The sequence below is a fragment of the Rhinopithecus bieti genome, unplaced genomic scaffold (assembly GCF_001698545.2).
Source record: "Rhinopithecus bieti isolate Rb0 unplaced genomic scaffold, ASM169854v2 scaffold_947, whole genome shotgun sequence".
Classification (NCBI taxonomy): domain Eukaryota; kingdom Metazoa; phylum Chordata; class Mammalia; order Primates; family Cercopithecidae; genus Rhinopithecus; species Rhinopithecus bieti.
This window is the reverse complement of record NW_016803664.1, coordinates 2,172,682-2,193,051: the sequence shown is the minus strand read 5'-3', so window position 1 is coordinate 2,193,051 and position 20,370 is coordinate 2,172,682. Positions and strand designations below refer to the sequence as shown.

Below are 20,370 nucleotides of genomic sequence, written 5' to 3'. Positions count from 1 at the left end.
GCTGGGAGAGCCAACTACAAAGGTTCCCAGGCATAACCAACCATTTCATGAAAACAGGTAAATGAGTCTAAACGAGAAATAAGAGTCATCAAGTGCCTGTCTTAAGAGAAACACCTAGGGAAGCAGAAGAGAAGCACAAAAGGAGAGGAATAAAAAAAGGAGAGAAAAGGCATAAGTTTGGGAAGTAAAAAAGAGAGATCTGTTCTCTCTAAAAGTGAAGTCAGAGAAATCCGAAGGCTGCAAGATCTGGCTTAAAGGAGACAACCTTTCAGCAGTTTCTTTGGATAGGATTTTTGAATCATTTATAATGAAACATTAATTGTGCACCCCAAATGCCCCATCTTTGTGTTGCTGAAACTCAGTTTGAGTACTGCATGAATTCCTCTATTATGCCTCCCTAGTGAGATTACAGGTAATAGAGGGATCTGATAGTAATTAAGCCTTGGTAAGATGATTGCTCATGAGACAAGATGGAACATATCCACCCAACTCTTTCTGGGAAGCATCTCTCTCACAGAAATTATAGCCCAGTTACACAAAATGATGGCCCATTGGGGCACAGAAAACATTAGAAAGAATGTAAAATATATTATCCTCAATAGCCTCACACATCCTCACTCCCAAGTCAATCTTAACAGCCATAAAAAAAGGAAAACACTTTTTCAATGCAAACAAAACAGACCAAATAAACAGGTGTTATTAAGGGCAGTGTGTGACTACCCAACCAGTGAGAATCAAAAACCACAGTTCTTTATCATAACCTAAATAATCACATATTCCCAGGTGACCTATACCTGAAGTGTCAAATTGTATCAATTCTCTCCCCTTTTTTTGAATGCATACTCCCATTTTTTGTATGGTTAGAATTGTTGCTTATGATAGCTACAGACAATACTGAGTGGAATTAGACTTAGGATCTGAATGAAATATGGGATTTGTAGTTGAAGAACTGGGCTTGGGGTTTCCTATAAAAACACTCAGCAAGGCTTTAGGCTAATAGTCCAAATTGTATTGTCTTTATAGTGGTTCTTACACTTGCCCTTATTGTTATGAGAAGGAGGAGCACTGAGTCCTAGAATTGTCACCCACTATTGCTATTGAGCCTGAAAAAACTAACTTTAACATGCTTGATTTTCTCACTTATAAAATGAAGATATTAATATAATATTCACATCATAGTGTTGCCCCAAGAATTTAGTGTAATCATATGTGAAAAGTACTTTGAATATTGTAGTATTAATAAAAGCTGTAGCTATTAAAATATAATAAGTATTTGTTAATAAAACATTCTTGAAGCATCTACATTGTTAGACATTGAGCTAGGTACTTCAGAAACACCATAGTAAGTAAGAGTTTATAATCTAGTACAGTTTAGAAGTAGGGAGTTACACAGAAAAATATAATGCAATTTAAAAATGTTATCACTGAGGAGAAATGCAAATAAGTAATATGAATGCTCAGAAAAAATACATTCATTATCAAAAAATAAGTATGTAGCCAAAATTGTTGGGTATTACATGTGATTACATACACAAAAAGGGTAGTTTTAAGGTTGGAGAATTTCAGACTTCCACAATATCTTCTTTAAAATGAGAGATACACATGCATGAACCAAATCACTGATGAAATTCAAACACAAAGGTAAATATATACACCAGCTTTGGGTTTAATACATAAGTTAAAATGTTAACAAAATAAGTAGTGTTATTTTCAGACCTGGCGCTAAGGAATAATTTAAATCCTCTTCACTAACAAGATGAAGTATAGTATTCTCGAAAAGACTTATTCAAGAAAAGTTCTTTCTTTTAGAAATTCTTTTATTTGCTACCTATCCATGTTTTCTCCAAATCTATAGGCAGCACAGAGTAAAGAATTCATCAATTTATCTTGACCCTTCAAAAATGAGTGTGTGTACATGTGTGAAAGAGAGCGTGCGAACGCACATGAGCAAGAGTACAACCGTAGCTAACATTTAAGTATTTATTCTGTTCTAGATAATCTAAGAAAGGTAGGGAAATTAAGTATTGACATGAATAGGTTATAATAATCATGTTTCCTAGAGTTTTATACAGTGGTCGCTTAGAGGTAGGTTTACAGAATATGGTACTGTTCTTAGTTTAGGGAAACTAATACGTATTAAAACTATCCAACAAAGTAGAACCAGTTTCTCATATTTTCCCATTATAGAGAAGACCACACATTCTAGAATTCCTAATCTGATTCTAAGACTTCAGGGAATACAATTTTTAAAAATTATTTAAACATCAATATTGTTTGACTTTCCAATGCTACACCATTTGTCTTTAATATTTATTATTGTCCCCATGCATTACCAATTCTAGGAGGTAAAGATAGAAATGTAAAAGCAAAATAATAAACTTTCAGAAGACTACAAAAGAATGCCTTGAACAATCTGGAGTAAGAATGGATTTCTGAAACAAGACCCTAAAGGAAAAATCCTTCCTCATTTGCATTTAAAACTGTATGACAATTACACAAGAAAAAGAAAGGAGGGAAAGTTACAAGAGGAAGGAAAATGTTTGTATAGTAAATAACTGATAAAATTTATAAAATACATTTATAAAAACTGATAAATCAGTAAATACAACAGAAAAATCAGCAAATGATAAATTAGCCAAAGGAGGACAGCCAAATGGCCAACATGAAACGATGCTCAATCTCACAAGAAATCAAGGAAACGCAAATTAAAGTAGCAATGAGATGCCATTTCACACTTACCAGGCTGGCAAAATTTAGTAAGTATGAGAATCTCAAGTTAGGTGAAAATGTAGACTAATGGGAACTCTGATACACTGCCGGTGGGACATACTGGAGGTGTACATACTGGGAATATACTGGTGGTGGAAACTAGTATAACCATGTTGGACAGAAATTTGGCAATCCCTAATTAAGTTGTAGATACATATACTCCATGAGCCAGCAATATCACTTTTAAGTATACATCCTAGATGCTCTCTCACCAGGTATATGAGGAGACATGTTCAGGAATGTTCAATGCAGCATTACTGCAATAACAAAATGCTGGATGTATCATAACTGTCAATACTAGAATGAACTAAAAATTAGGATATATTCAAATAATGGAATACTTTGCAACAATTATGATCACTTAATTACAAGTATATCCAACAACATGGATGAACACTGAACATACGCTTAGCAAGCTAATAAAATTACAGAAGGATATATATATATGGTATATATACACAAAACATTTATATAAAAATGTTACCATGCAAAACAATAGCACGTATTATTTATGGATACATATACCTATGGGAAAGATAAATGCCTACAACAAAGGAAGAGAAAGAGAAGGAAACGGGGGCTTCAGTTTAATCCTTTTAAAAAATTAGAAGCAAATATTGCAAAACATTAAGAACAAATCTAGGTGTAAGTACACACATTTGTTATATTATTGCTTTACTTTTCTGTATGATTAAAGCAATTCATTTTCTGTCAAATATGTCTGGCAATAATGTGCTGTTCTGCTGAGCTGGAAACATCTCTTTATCTTCTGAATCCTCATTCATCTCAAGCATTTAACATCTTCTATCATGAACGATAGTTACTGTGTGCATGACCCCACTCCACATCCAAATGGGAATCCACTCCCTCCTCTTCAGAGCAGGGGCCACACCTATATATCTTTCTCTGCCAGAGAGTGACTCACAATATGTACAAAAAAGGCCTTAATAAATGTTAAATAAACAAATGAATAAATAAATTCAGGGAAGCAAAAGAGTAGCTCTGGCTATAGCCAAAATAAAATGACCCTGAGATAATAAAATTAAAATTAAATTTTATAATAAAATACAATTATAATAAAATTAATACAATTATATTATCAAACTGTAAAACATAGATGAGGCAGAATTTACCAGTTTCAGTTCTGTTGGGGAATTTAACCAAATAGTCTCACACTGATTATCTCCTCCCAAAAAGGATTTTGTGAGCAAGTCCAATTTTCACACCTAGAGATATGACTTTCAGTTGTTCTCCATAAATTCATATAAGCATTTCATAATTTCACCTTCCCAGGCAAAGCCTCCTCCTTCTCCTTCCCACCTGAAATCGTGCCACTATCACACACATCTGAGTCTGGAGATCTGGTATATGAGTGTTAGGAGTGAGAGGTGGGGAAAAGGGAAAATAGGTTATTTTTGCATATCTTGTGGGTTTGCTAAATAATTAGTGGGTTTCCTAAACTCACACTATTTTGCCAGATTCATTTACAGCAAGGTAATTCCACTCTTCTTGTGGAAGAGCCACACAACCTATACCACTTTCTGATTGTTTAATCTTTAAGAAAACCCTAGAAATGATAGTCCAAAAAAAAAAAAAAAAACCCTAAGGGTCACTGGACTTGAAATTCGAAGTCCAATGAATAGATGGATGAAAATAATGTAAGATAAGATATATTAAAATATTATCTTTTAATTATTTTGAAAAATTTTCCTTATCGTTTATAATCAAGATTGGAAAGGGTTTTCAGATTCATGATATGCTAAATTCTTCTAGATAAGAGACAGGTGTTTCCAGTTAGACCTAAACAAAAGCTTTTCTCTTTCCAGAGTTGTAGTGATAAAGAAACAGTACTTTGGCTCTCCAAAGGTCAGACAGTGATGAGGAAAGGAAATAGAGCAGATAACTACTTCTGGAGGTAACAGAGTTGAACTGGAGTAAAAGAAGGCTTCCTTCTATAATAAAAATTAGAATGTTCACACACAGACATACTAATTTTTAACCACATTCTACAGAGGTCAATTAATTCCCACGTTTAGCCCTAGGGAAGTGTTGTTTAGAGCCCAACAGAAGTCTAGGTGGTGAAATCACCCAATTATTATTCCAACTGGAATTTTGAAAGCCTGGAAGTGTTTTCAATCATGTGATCCAACAGACTTGTAAATAAACCTGCTGTAAATAAGCTCTAAGATTTTGAAGGAAAACAATTTAAACATAACTCAATCTTAAAGGCAGACAATAGAGAAATGCCAAGATAAGTAATTCCCAATATGCATAATCTCATATATTTTAAAGGTTAAATGAAATGGATCTCAGAGATACAATTAAAGGCAATTAAAAATTAACCCAGGTGACATTAGAGCAATCACCTCTATGTGAATTAGATTTGGTGTTTGGGGGGAAACGAATGGCTTTGAAATTACCTGTCACAGCTAATAAAGAAATTAAGGAAATGCTAGGAGGGCTTTCAAAATAGCCACTGCCTGGTGCTTTTACCTTCTGGAAGGTGACTGCTCCTGGGAAACGCTCTTAAAATTCCATGTGTTATCTTAGTCAGGACTAGTAAAGTTTCTTCGCTTTTTAAATTACATAAAGTAAGATACCTTCCCACTGCCAAAAGGTATCTATCTACCTTCTGAGAATGTCCTTGTATGCTGCATACATCCCCATTTATGTGCCAATATCTTGTTAGTATTTTTATCCAAACTACTTAAAATACCAGAAATGTCTATTTGCAACCTGGAGTTTAGGCTCAGCTAATCGAGCATACTGAGGCATATTCATGCTACATTTTGGCACAAACGTCAAGATATCTAATTTTATTATTAAAATACTGTCTGAGAAATCGCTTTAGTAACTTTTAGTAAAGATAAGACCTTGCTGGAAAATTTGGTAAAATGCAGTGTAACTATATATGGAGGATTCCATAGTTACCCTGAATATTGAACTCTTATGAGTAATGCAAATAATAAATGTAATAAAAGTAATTAAAATAATAATACATGGCCTGTTTTATAAAACTTTGCTGATCATATAATTCTTTTTTTGAGATGAAGTTTCACTCATCTCCCAGGCTGGAGTGCAATGGCGTGATCTGGGCTCATTGCAACCTCTGCCTCTCGGATTCAAGTGATTCTCCTACCTCAGCCTACCAAGAAGCTGGGATTACAGGCGTGTACCACCACGCCCAGCTAATTTTGTTTTATTAGTAGAGATGGGGTTTCACCATGATTGGCCAGGTTGGTGTCAAACTCCCGACTTCAGGTGATCCTCCCAAAGTGCTGGGATTACAGGTGTGAGCCACTGCACCCGGCCAGTTGATCATATAGTTCTGATCTTCCTTAACATTGAATTCCATTAATTTAGATCTCCAAGTGTGTGTGTGTGTGTGTGTGTATATATTCATCACTTTGCAAAAATGCAATAGAATGAGTATTGGCTATCATTATATGCCACTTACTTCAACATACTTTTCATTTAGTCCTTTTAACCCCATAAAGTAGATACTATTATTTCAATGATGACAAATGAAGAAACTGAAACTCAGTGAAGAAACTCCTTAAGATGCCACACATATCTTTTGGTGTGTGTGCTGTTGCATCCCTAGGACCTGGCACTATACCAGGCACTATGTGTCAAATAAATGTTAACTGTCCACATAGCTAATAAGCATCTTTCTGACCAGGATTTGATCAAAGACCTATTTTTTTTTTTTTTTGAGACGGAGTCTCGCCCTGTCTCCCAGGCTGGAGTGCAGTGGCCGGATCTCAGCTCACTGCAAGCTCCGCCTCCCAGGTTCACGCCATTCTCCTGCCTCAGCCTCCCGAGTAGCTGGGACTACAGGCGCCCTCCACCTCGCCCGGCTAGTTTTTTGTATTTTTTTAGTAGAGACAGGGTTTCACCGTGTTAGCCAGGATGGTCTCGATCTCCTGACCTCGTGATCCACCCGTCTCGGCCTCCCAAAGTGCTGGGATTAGAGGCTTAAGCCACCGCGCCCGGCCTTGATCAAAGACCTATTTTAACTCAGAGTCTCTCTTTTTCCAAATCAAGGAAGGGCATGCAAGTTTCTTCTAAAATGTGGGCTACATGGTTTCCGTTGCTCTGCTCTGCCATTCTAGTCAGAAAGTGGCCACAGACAGTATGTAACTGAATGAGTGCAGTTGTGTTACAATAAAACTTTATAAAACCAGACAGACAGTCCACAGTTTGCTGACCCCTGAAACTGTCACTAAGATAACTAAAGAGACAAAAATACCCATCAGTATCTGCACGTTATTGTCTAACTAAGACTCAGAACTGATAACTCTGTGATGGGACTTGGGATATTTACTGATATGGTCATGGTTAGATCATGGTGCTTCACCGATGCAACGGAGAATTAACTATGCATGATTTACTTTTCTTAAGCCTGGCTATGAGGAAGTCAGACCTCACAAAACAGTCTCCTCAGAGAATCCCCTACTCTGAAACTGAAAAACTATCATTCATCATTTTATAGAAATAAAGAACGAGGAGTCCCTCAGCAAATGATAATTCCACATGGTAACATAAGCCCATGTAGTAGAAGGGATCAGGGCTGGACCCCCAGGAGAATTATCTAATTCAAGTCCTGTGATGAAGTTGTTCAGCTTCCCTGTAAATGGAGATGATACAAACATCAAAAAGTTGTATAGTTATGAAAAAGTATTTTAAAAAACACCTGAAGTCCTCTATTAACATGTAGTTTGACTGACAATTTATGACCAAAACAGACAATCTCGAGTAAAGGTTTGGAAGGATCTAGATCCACACCTATCTTTTAAGAAATTATTCCTGGCATAGGCAAGAATCTTGCCCCAGATTAAAAAAAAAAAAATCTCATAGAAAAATAAAAAATAGTCATTTAAAGTATTAGAATCAAAAGTCACAAAAGGCAGCTCTTTCTTAAGAGGGGTAGACTGGTTCATATTCTCTCCATGGTTGCGAGAAAAGCAACAAAAAAATAAAGATTTAAACTCCTTCCCTTTAAAAAAAAAAAAAAGAACAAAACAAGATGAAAAAATAATGTGCCACAGACCATTAGAAAAAGTGTATGGTGAGGAAAACTATCAATTTTTTTAAAGTCAAGGCCAATGTCTTCCTTATGAATTATTATATTTATTTCTACTCTCTCTCCTTCAAAAGGTTTTGCAAGGATCAAACAAGATATATATGAAAGTGCTGGGCAAACCATTAGGCCCTATAAAAATGTAAGTGGCATAAGTATTATCATCATAATTATTATTACATTGATCAACTGAACTACTGCTGTACTAACAACCAATTTTTGGCATACAATCTTTCTAATAAGACCCTAATCTCCTAGAAGGCAGATGTTTCTAGTCTAACACAGTGAAAAGCACCCTTGTTAGGAACACGGCCACTCAAATGCCTTTTGAATTTAATTGAAATCGACCCCAGAAAACAGAAGTTTAAATTAATAAATAAAAGGACAAACACTAGACTCACGGTGCACATTAGCTCTGGGTTTTAAGTTGGTTGCCTTTTTGCCTCTTCTATTTTAGCAGGTCAGTATCTGATAAATATCCCCCTCCTCCCTCTGTTTTAGCTCCGTATAATATCAGATGTAGGAAAAAAAATAATTCTTTGCTACTGCTAGTTATGGGCATAAACTCTCATTGAAGAAGTGACCAACAGAAACGCAGCACAACGATCTGGGAGAGGGAGGAAGGAAAGGAGAGACCGGTAGAGCCAGAAGAGAATATAGAGCCAAGAAAGAAGGTGGAAGTGGAATACAGAGGGCAAGTTTCCAAAGACCTGGGAATATGTTAAGAGGTATCCCCTGCAGACAGGGGCTGTCAGTAAAGTGCTGAGCCTTGATTTTGTAATGTGCGTATTCCTATATCAGCTATACAAAATTATAAAAGTCAGACTAATAAAATAGACAACTCAGAAAATGTTTAATTCATAAACACATCGCTCAAGGCAATCAGAATGCAGTCTTCTTAGGATACAAGCAAAGGAGAGCACATTCTCTTGGTACCAAATTGGTCCCCTCAATACTTCATGTCAGTTTTCACTCCTCCTTGACTAACCCTGTTTTAAAAAGCACATTCCTTAATAAGGGATCACTTTTAAAACTCGGGGTCCAGCTTTCTGTATTAGGGAAATAGAAACAGACACGTTCCAAAAATGGTATTGCCATTGATCATTGGTCTAATATGGATACTGGAATTTCAGAGTGGTAAGCGTACTTTTAAAAATGGAATGTAACTGCCTAAAAGTCCATACAAAACCATGAGTTTAGCCCTTTCAACATCCTTAGGAAATGAACTTTAATTCTGGAGCATTTCCACTGGACCTCTGGCAAGCAAAGGCAATTAACTTTTAATTCTGGTCATCTCCCCCATTCCCTTTATTAAAAGATGTAAAATACTTCCAGAAGAAGAAGGAAATTGGAGCAAAATACAGAAAATAAAAGATCACAAGTACAAAGTTCTCTAAGTGCACATTACTTGAAATTCTCATAGTCCGGTCATTTATTAGTAAGTAGTGACTTTATGTGGGTCCCAGTACCACAATGAAAAATCATACAGAAAGTCATATCCTTCACTAAAGATGTATGCTTAGCAAGACAAAAAAAAATTAATAACATATTGTAGTATAGTATCATTTTCTGATGCAAATATTGTGTTTGTTTCAAATGTGATATTTAACAGGCCCTAATGCATAATACTTCTGTTGCCATTACCCTTTTAAAATCCCCTAATGAACATGGTATCACTATCCTAAAGGACTGTCAATTCTATCTTGTTCGTTCTTCTGTTTGAAATTGCTAATATAATTTCCCTAGCTTCTGGTCATGTTCTTTAAAACTCACTATTAATCTTATTTTCCTTTAAGTAAAAAAATCATTACCCTGGGCTACCAAAAGAGCAGCTTCTGCTCTTCATGTTTTTTTAAAAATACTGCTTGTCCACCAAGCTTGTCTTAGAAAATTTAGAAGTCTCACTAAAGAGCTGAGGAGGAAAACTGCTGGGAATGTTCACAGATACCTGATTTTACAAGTTTTTGTGGAAAGAGCTCGCCTTTAGATGAGTGTTACTCAGTGTTTATGAGGGTTGTTTGTCAAGACAAAAATAAGGTACCTCCTCCCCACAAATTAAAGAATCGAGTTACAATCCATTATTTCATTTCTGATTGTTTTTCTTTGTATTAAGTGGGAAAGTGGATACTGGATAAAAGTTCCCCGAGCTAAAAGACTCCACATTAAAGGCTCCAATTAGCTATAAATCAGTTGTCTTTCCTACTGGGGGAGAACAAGAGAGAAAAGAGAGAGGGGGTAGTTAGGGAATAAGAGAACTGGAAGAGCTTCCAAATTAAATTCTGAAAAACGTACCTATTGCATACCTAAAAGTTCTTTCAGAGGCTGTTAGGAAAATCCCATCAAAAATAAGACTAAAATCAAACCTTCCCAAATCTGAGGGTTAGGTCTTAAGTGTAGACCTTCCATTTTAACCTTTAAAAAGAGCCTGAAGAGGTTAGAGACCCTCATAAAACAAAACTTTTAAGCTGCTTGCTTTCCCTGCTCGTTCCTAAACCCAGAGAAGTGCCACACATTGGCACTATTGTTATGCAAACAATGCCTAAAAGGCTATAACCATTAACGACCTCTCATTAAAACGGCTTTGAAAAATTTGTCACACCATCTAAAAAAGCTAGCAGGTACCTTAAATCCATCTAAATCGACATTGAAAACACAAATCGCCCTGATTTGTAAGCTAAAACTCAATGCAAGTAAAATCTCAATATTCTGATGTTGTTTCTTGTATATCTCGTTCAACCATTAAGCCAGATGCAAACAATTTACTTCTCTACAAAATTTATCTTGTAAAAAAGCATGACGGAATACATCTTTAATCAACCTTTAACCATATGCATGTGCGTCCACGCGTTTGAGTTAATTGGGAGAAGTTGGGTGTAGAAATGTACCGAAAGGACTAGAAAATCAAACCAGAGAACTACAAAATGAACTCCAAGAAACGTGGTTTTGAATCCCATCTCTCTCTCTCACCACCTCCCTCAAAATGTTGTAGCATTACAATACACCCATGTTTGTAATTGGTCATTTTTTTCTATGCCGAATTTGTGGAAAGTATATTCATTTTACATTAGGTAGCAGACGCATATTTTTTATGCGATGCAACAACAACAAAAATCCTCCTTAGCAAACCCAAGATGTCAAAGTTCGTTATAAAAAAAAAATAAGTTCTTCACTTTAAAACCGAACATGCTAACAAATTTTAAAACTTTTTAAGTTTCCCAGGAAAACTGCCACTGCTTACAAAATTCACACGAAACGCTGACGTTGGATCTACTGTACTTATCAGTCAGGTTTCTGTGAAATTTGTCAAACCGGCCTGAGCGCTGGTATCTTGACAATTTCTTACGGGAAAGCCCCTCAGCACCCTCCGGGCTGCGGAGGACCTGATTGGGACCAGCAGCCGAGCGGCCCCAAAGGGACAGAGAAGCGACTGCCAGGCGGCGTGGCCAAGCGGACGGGGAACCCCGGCCTCCATCTGAGGACACGAAGCGGTTCCGACCCCTTCCCCGCGGCAGTCGGGACCGGGAGAATCGGACAGAAACCAACTTCAGACCGAGTCCGGGGCAGGAGCCTTTGACGGCGGCCGCTCAGCGCTGCGTTTCAGTTTGGGGAAAGTCCCCAAGGCGTCCTAAGGCCGCGGAGGCGCTTCAAACGCCCAAGTCCCTAAGACAGGCAGGGGGTCCCTCTGCTGAGCAGGGATGACAGGCTGGCCCCGGCGACCCCAGCCCCCCCGTCCCCATCACGCCGCTCTCATCCGCTAAAGAGATCCGGGAGAGGAAAGAAGGTTCTAGAAAGTCTCCGTGGACGACGGACGCTCGGCGGCCGCTTACCTTGGTGTACTTGATTTCGAGGTTGGGCGTGGGCGACGGCAGGAGGTGCAGGGACGCCATGAGGGCGGCCGGGTCGGCCTTCACCTCGCCGGGCATCTCTATCTTGCTGGAAGTCATGGTGGCAGGCTGGGTGTCCCTAGCCCGCGGCGTGGGGCAGTGCGGGCTGTGCGCGGTCCGCGGACCGGGGACGCGCTCGCCTGTATATAGGCAGGTGTCAAGCTGGGGCTCTTCTTATTGGACGTGAGGGCCGAGGCGCGGGGGGCTGGTCCATCCTACCTAGGACGCCCGGCGCAGCCTCCATTTACATAAAGCCCGCGCCGCGCGGCCGGGGACGCTTGGCGCCCACGGTCAAGTCCGCCCGGCTCCCCCGCCCCCCGGCCACTGGGACCAGCCCACGCCCACGCTGCCTCCACAGTCCTCGACGGCGGGAGCGTGAAGTTGAGCCGCCGCCCGCGGGCCTCGGCCAACCGGACTCGGTCTCCGGCTCCCTGGGTCAGAGTCCGCGTGAGGCGCATCGCGGCCGAAGTCGGGAGGGGGTCGTGGCCCCCGGAAGCGGAGCTGGCACGGGCTGGCTGGGACCGGAGCGGTCGGGTGCTGCCTCGGAGCGGAGAGCGGCCGGGAAAGTTCACACTGCGGAGGGCGGCTCCCAGGTCGCCCACGGTCCCTCCCATCCCCGTCCCAGAGCCCACGGAACGCCGTCCCCCTTCTTTTCCGGAGACCCGGGGGGCGCCCTCCGTTCTTCTCCTCCGGGCAGGGGCGCCGGGCTCTCGGCAGCGACGCCCTCTTTCCCTTCTTCCCGACTCCCCTCAGCCGGGCCGGGGTGCGTGGCGGCCAGAGGGTCGGGGAGAGGTGGCTGTGGGTGCGAGTCCCCCTCGCCCCGCGCTCAGAATGAGGATCCCCGCTAGCGGGTCAGCGCGGGGCGGCCCTTGCCAGGCGTCGCCCGCCCAGTTGCTGCCCTCTGCCGGCTGGGACCGCCCGGGCGGCCTGCGCTGTGGCGGGAGGATGTGGGCCTTGGTCGTCCCTGGCGTTTTGGAGGAGTTGCGTACTTCGTGGGCTCCTTTCGTTCTTCTCGGATCCCTTCTTCCGGCTGTTTCCCCTCCTCACCCCAGCACACCTACAGAAACCCTATTTTGTTTTTCTGTTCCTTACACGCTGAGAGCTATCGTCCCGCCAGACCTTAGGCTCATTTTACTGTCCCTTTAAGGTTGAACTTCCATCTCCCCCCTAATTTAAGTGTTTCCGAAGTCCAACAAGCTGCCCTCTAGTCTGTGGGTCAGCCTGCATGTGTAAACCAAGAGCCTAGAGACCTTGCCTCAGAATGGGCTTTGAACTCCGTGGACTAAATCAGGGCCGAATGCAAAGACCTGCATAAGTCCCTTCCCTTCCTTACTCCTCACTCCAAATGTAAGCTTGACAGGGGCCTACAGTGTTGATAAACGCTTTTTCTACACTACCAAGCAACACTCTGATTCTCATCTTTCTGTTTTGTTTGAAGAGACAGGGTCTCACGCCTTCACTTAGGCTGGAATGCAGTGGCGCCATCATAGCTCACTGTAATCTTGAACTCCTGGGCTCAAGTGACCCTACCATGCCAGCCTCCCATAGTGCTGGGATTGTAGGCATGAGCCACTGCGCCCGGCCTGATTCTCGTCTAAAATGCCATTTTCAGACCCGCTGGAGTCCCATTTCTTGGGTGTTAAGAAAACATTAAGCATCAACCAGAAAACTTCTTTCCTTAGATACTTTCAGTAACTAAAACTGCCTAATGCTCAGCGCTCGGATGCTAAGCAATAGTGAAAACAGACAAAAATATTTCATTTTAGTATTAGGTTTATAGAAATAAGTTCCAGCCTCTCAGAACCCAAAGTGACCTGGCTGAATTGTTTTCATGGAGAAACTACAGACCTTAGCTTGGGCGGTTGAGGGATCTCAGGGAATTTCTATGGCCAAAAATTATGACTTAATAACAGTGTATGCTCATAAGATAAACTTTTATCAAAGCCTTAGAAGGTTAGAGATACAATTGAGAAATAAAAAAGTACAATCTTAGAGTTCATTGGGGAGAAAGAGAAGGTTCCAGCAAGGGGGAACAGTGATACCTGTGGAAAAACGTATCACTAGTTATGAGAGGCTGTGGGGAAAACATGAAAAAGAGCCATAACAACATGAGCTGGGTGCTCGGCCAAGGAGAACTCCTACTCCCTGGGAAAGTTGACCTTTGGCTGGATCTTAAGGGAGAAGGGAGGCTTCAACAAGAGCAAAAAGAACACTATAGAAAAGGTATAGAGACTGGGCACAGTGGCTCACACCTGTAATCCCAGCACTTTGGGAGGCTGAGGTGGGTGGATCACTTGAGGTCAGGAGTTCGAGACCAGCCTAACCAACATGGTGAAACCACATGTCTACTGAAAATACAAAAATTAGCTGGGCCTGGTGGCAGGCGCCTGTAATTCCAACTACTCAGGAGGCTGAGGCAGGAGAATCGCTTGAACCCAGGAGGCAGAGGTTGTAGTGAGCGGAGATCTTGCACTCCAGTCTGTTTCCTTTGTGCCTTCCTCAGTTCCTAAAACAGTGTAGAATACATAATAACTATTTTATAAGAATTTTTGTTGGTTGATGTGAGCAAAAGAGCACTTTTTACAACTTCCACCATAAGTGAAAGTAACTTCCTTCACTCTGATTAAGGAACATTTTCTCCTCTTGATCTTAAATTTTGTTTTGCTTTTCCCCATCTGTTTGTAGGTGTTTTGTTGTTGTTGTTGTTGTTGTTGTTTTGAGATAGAGTCTTACACTGTCATCCAGGCTGGAGTGCAATGGCGTGATCTCGGCTCACTGCAACCTCTGCCTCCTGGGTTTAAGCGATACTCCTGCTTCTGACTCCTGAGTAGCTGGGATTACAGGAACCCGCCACCATGCCCAGCTAATTTTTGTATTTTTAGTAGAGATGGAGTTTCACCGTGTTGGCCAGACTGGTCTCGAACTCTTGACCTCAAGTGATCCAACCTCCTCGGACTCCCAAAGTGCTGGGATTACAGGCATGAGCCACCATGCCTGGTCGTTGTTCAAGCTTTTTAAATCAAGGTGGGGACAAGATTTAGCAGAAAAGAACAGTGAATTATAAATGCTTCTTTGGTGTTCATCTTCTTGGTTTCAGTTTGTAAGATTTACATGGCTATTACTTTCAAGGCTGCCTTAACACCTCTTCTCGCCTTATTTCCTCTTCTCTTTCTTTTATCATCTTGTTTTAGCATTTTCTCATATTCTCTACAGATTTCACAATAGTTAAGAAGACATCTTTGGCCAGATGCGGTGGTTTACACCTGTAATTAGGTCAAGGTGGTAAGATTGCTTGAGGCCAGGAGTTCAAGACCAGCCTGGACAACATACCAAGACCCTGCCTCTACCAAAAAAAATAGTGAGGCATGGTGGTGCATTCCTTTAGCCCTAGTTACTCAGGAGGCTGAAGGAGGAGGATCGCTTGAAGCAGGAGTTCAAGGTTATGGTGAGCTATGATCACACCACTACACTCCAGCTTGGGTGACAGAGTGAGACCCTGTCTCTAAAATGACAGTCAACTACCTTCAGATTTCTAACAATTTGAATTTCAGTCTTTTTCCCCCAATTTGGCTAAGAAACTGTTTTTTTCCCCACCCTTACAGTGTTTCTCCTCCCACACCCCCATCTGTAATTATTTATTGCTTAGCATACATCTTGTTTGAAACCCCTTGCATAAGGGAACCTAAGCTGCAGCATGCTCTATTTATTTCCTTATGAAAACAATTTATTAGGCCTGGTGGAGCCAATATCCTGGAGTTGCAGAGGAGAAAAATAAATTCTTGCCTCATATTTCCTCACCTGAATAATAGAATGCAAAGTTGTAATTTTAGGGCATCAGCTTTATGTGAAGTTCGGCTTTAAGTTATGAAACCATAACAATTTAGGCTTCTTGTTAGCTGCGGTTAAGGGGAGGAAAGTATGTAAGTTGAGAACTGTGCTTTAGAAATCAATGAAGGGAACTAAATGTAGCTCAAAGGTCCCTCTCAAAGAAGATACACTTTTGATTTTGACAATAACCGAATGTCCAGCTTGAACATCAAGCTTCTGTGTTTAGGGGCTATTTCAGCCTCAGGTGGCCCTGCTTAATTGCTTTCCTGTTCCCATTACTAACCATGATGACAACCTACCTTTCCTAACAGATACACTTGCGTTTTAATTTATCTTCAAAAATAAATCACACATTATAGCATTCCCCTCTTCTGGGCTAATTGAATCAGTTCCTTACATGTCTCTACATGTAATGATTTGAAAGAGGCACATTGTTTGAAATATTTAAAAAATTAGGGCCCTTAGGTTGTATGCAGAATGATCTCAGTGCTTATTTCAGGTATAAGTGTTTCCTAATGATCTCATTCATCTCAAATGGGATATGCCTGGCCACTTTATTTGAAATGTTTCCTGAAAACTCTAACAGGAAAGCTTAATGCAAGGTATATTTATAGAGAAATGGTATTTAATTTATTAACAAAAGCTTATAAAGAGCTTTACATATTTTTATCCAGAAATGCTTAATGAAGTATTTGGGACCCATTATGAAAACTTCTATAAAATAAATCTACTTATATTTTATTTAACTTGTATATTAACTTTTATGCGAGATCTAACCTCTCATTTAATTATCCTATTCCTTCTAACATCCAGAAGAAAAGAGGCTGAGACTGTGGTATTTATTAACCATAAAAATTCTCTACATATTAAGTTCCTCATTTCTTGATGTGGCCTCTGGTCACTATATTCAATGAGAAGAGGTATTTGGAGTTGCAGGGAGTAGAGTCCTAATTTATTATGACTCAAAAAACTATGTCTTGATACAAAACACAGTTCTTTTCTTTATATATTAAATCCTCTACTTTTCAGGGACCCCAGGAGACTATTTTAAACTTGGGAACTAGATGTACCTTTGTTGTAAAGCCCAGTTCCATTTCGTATATGTTCGAGAAGCTTCAATTTGGGTACTGGGATGAGCTCAGTACTTCATCAATAATCACACTTAACAGACACAGGAAGAAATTAAAATTCCAGCTACACAACCTTTTCTGAAGGGCCTGAGGGAAATGCATTGGCGCCCCCTACAGCCGATGGTGTGTATGTGCAAGTGAGTATTGTCCATTCAAACATAACAGCTTGGATTCAATGTATTTTTATCTGATACTGGTGAGAAATGCTTAAGAGATGTTATCGTTTAATTTGAATTTGCCTTGAGAAAAAATAATCTCCTAGAGTCAGACAAATTTTAGATTTTAGTTAGTTTAGGAGAAGGACTTTATTTTGACTTATAGGAAAAGAACAAAAGTGTTTCTTAGCCAAATTTACCATAGAAAGTGCAATACTGAGAACACTGTGGTCCCACTCACATAGTGTTCAGAGCACTCTGTCACAGAAGAAGTTGCATTTTTGCATTAGTGTGTCTCAGATTGGAAGCTGCTGTTTTTATCATGTGAGTGAGGAAGAATTATTAAAAGGCAGATTCCAGAATTTATTTCTCTTTTGCCCAGATAAGTACTTGGCATGTAACTAAGTTGTCTGCTGTTTTCTTTATTTCACATTTTTTAGCTTTCCTTTTTCTTTTTACCCTTCTAAAATTCCTCAATTCTACAAATAACTCCTGTTATTATTAGGTTGGTGCAAAAGTAATTGCGAGATTTGCCATTTAAAAGTAGTGGCAAAAGCCACAGTTACTTTTGCATCAACCTAATACTTAACATGGGACCCTCCCAGTCTTAAGGTTCCTCCCCAAGTCCATCTGTGCTTATACAGCCACTCAACTTACAGGATCTTTGGGCATAAGGAATTCTCACATGAACTTTGGCACTATTCGGGGCAGGGATCTGTATTTATATTCACTAGAATATGAGGCTAAGTGAACTGTCTCTCACTCTTTTTACATGCTGAAATGGGCCACTGAAAAGATAACTAACGAGGAACACTTTAGATGTCCTGACAACAGAGGAGGCATGGCAGCCTCTTGTATCTCAACCAAACAGTTTGCTGTGTGAAAGGCATAGAGTAAAACTGTGAGGCATTTAGGGCTGGGGTAGGTACCCAATTTGGACATCTACCACCAAATGGCAAGGAGGGGTCTTGCTTCAGGCTGTATAATCCCACTTTTAGAGCATCTGTGTCTTTCAGACTGCAGTTCCTGAACCTGGATTTTTTTTCTCTGTTTGTCAATCAACTAAGTTCAATTGAACAAACATTCATTGAGCATGTATTACGTGCCAAGCATTGACATAGAGTCTATGAAGAACACAGAGAAACTTTGTGGCACATCCCTACCCTCAAATTCACAGTGAGGCTGTGGAATGACAGTAATCCAATCTGTGAAAATATTCACAGGTCATATGAGACAAGAAAGAAATCAGAGTATCCAGTGCAGAATGAGAGTGAAAGAGAATGTCTAAAAGGGGACAGCCCATTCACAACCCACACACAAGTATTTTTGGAGGGGCCTCGCATGGGCATTTATAGTCTTCTGGGTGCTATGAGGAACATGTGACACAAAAGATAAAGAGAACATTTTCCAGAGCATAGCCCAACAAAGAACTTATTTGACATTTTTTAGTGTAAAGGTAACTGATGGTATCTACCAAATTAGCAATTTGTAAAATTGGAATTTCCAAAAGCAAATACTTGGAGCTGAGATTACCTCCCACTTCCCAAATTCAAGTTATATGATCTCAAGTATAATACCCTTTGATACAGACCTAGCTGGAAGAGATAATAGAGGTGAAAACAAGGGCAGCTTATTTTTTTTCCACTTAAGAATATTACATATAACACTATGTCATGTTTCTAGTGCATACACACCTACTGTAGAGAGATGTTGCCACCTACTCCTGTTTAGTCAAGGGGTCAGACTTTCATGGAATAGACCAGTGGTTTTCAAACCAGGTTCCAATTGTAATTTAGGGAGCTTTACAATATGGATGCCTGGTCCCACCTCCAGAGATTTCAGTTAATTTAAGATGTGGCCCAAGGCATTGATATTTTAAACAAACTTTCTGATGTCTAGTAAGGCACAGCCTGGTTTGAGAATCACTGTTTAACCCCCAGAAGGTTACCCATGTGAGGTTACTTGAATCTACTCTAAACCTCTGGGTTGGGCAAATGGATTCTGTGCCTTCCCACTTTGTAGTGCTCTTTGATTTGCTATTTTTAATTTAGTATTTGAAAAACACATCCAGCCTCAAATGGATTGACCTTTCTGCTAATGTATTTCACCTAAATTAACAGAGGCAGTTAGCTAATTTATATTGGAATTGTGCACTTTCCAGTTCACATTTATCAACTCTTAAATGCTTGATCTGGTGTTGCAGTTTAAATTTTTTATTATTACCCTTTAAATCTGAAGTAATGTCTTACATCTAATTAGCCAAACTTACATATTCAATTAATAGATTCATTATGGGCTAATGAATATGGAGGCAGCACTAGGGCAACATCTGCCTGCCAATTGAAATGACTGAAACTTTTCTGCTCTGAAGAAAGGAAAGAGTCTGTTCTATAAATTAAATAGCTCGAATTTTCCATTTTCACATTTCTGAGTACTGTACTGCTCTTAAGGAGTTTTATGGACTTGCCAAGATAGGAAAGACAATATGTTGTCCAGAGAAACCTGCCCTTGTAGAGGAATGCAAAATTCAAAATTGCAAACAAACAAACAAACGAACACAAAAAAAACATCTGAAGACATTTTTTTAGTACAAAAATGTACAAATCTAGATGGTCACTCCAGATTATGGAGTTTTTCTAACTTGTGTTTTTCATAACAAATGCTTGAAAAAATAAACTAAATGAGAAAACTAATATCACAAATCAAACAAAATCTTTAGTATACCTTAGAATCACTCCAAGACTCCCTTGATTTCATGATTTAAAGATATGTCCAGATACTTTGAATAATTTAATGTTCTGTGGTCAGCGATATTTGGAATCTAGATAATTCAGAGATCTAAAATGAATTTGTGTAATATCAGTTATTAAAATTCTAGCTTTTTGTTTCTCTGGTTATAAAGAAATAGTCATTTTTAGTAATTATAAAAAGCCACCCACTTCAGGAAAGGTGGGTAAGACCTAGAATTCACTTGAAAAACTGTGGGGAAAATAATCAGAAATCATTTTCAAAGTATGTGATGTCTTCGACATCAAAACAGAAGGTGAACAAGTCACTTTGGCCTGATGTCTGCAGTGTGACAGAAAGAGAATTTGAGGTCGTGTATGTGCTACTCTACTGAGGCATGAAAAGTTTGTTGTTGATTTTTATACTCCTTACGTTCAAGGTGACACTTGGATTATAAAAAGTCTGTATTTCTTCCCTTGAATTATACAGATGCAAAGTGCCAATATCCTTGTGTCAAGTGCACATTATCAAATATTCTAAAAATGAATTACTGCTATATTCATGTGTTTGATATTGAGGGACTCTTAATGTGCTTAGCACTGGCTAGATACCCTGGGGTTATGAAAAAGAAAACATAAATTCTGCTTATGACTGAAGAAATTTGCAATTTGTTTGTCATAATAAGTCTTCATAATTGACTTTACAAATACACCTATGCCCACAAGATTAGATTTACTGTGTTTTAACTGTGCTTTACCCTTTTCAGTATCTAAAAAAAAAAAAAGTACATGTGT

At 39.6% G+C, this 20,370-nt stretch overlaps 1 protein-coding gene across 2 annotated transcripts in view; it reads right to left on the bottom strand.

Moving 5' to 3' along the window:
- Positions 1-12,569, bottom strand: part of ALDH1A2 (aldehyde dehydrogenase 1 family member A2) — a 121,134-nt gene extending 108,565 nt beyond the window's left edge. The window contains exon 1 of one of the 2 annotated variants that reach the window (XM_017896437.1): positions 11,680-12,569. In XM_017896437.1, the coding sequence (XP_017751926.1) occupies positions 11,680-11,796 (117 nt within the window). In that variant the 5' untranslated portion in view covers positions 11,797-12,569. The remainder of the gene's footprint in view (positions 1-11,679) is intronic. The other variant, XM_017896443.1, reaches the window with a different exon arrangement.
- Between the last annotated feature and the right edge of the window lie 7,801 nt (positions 12,570-20,370).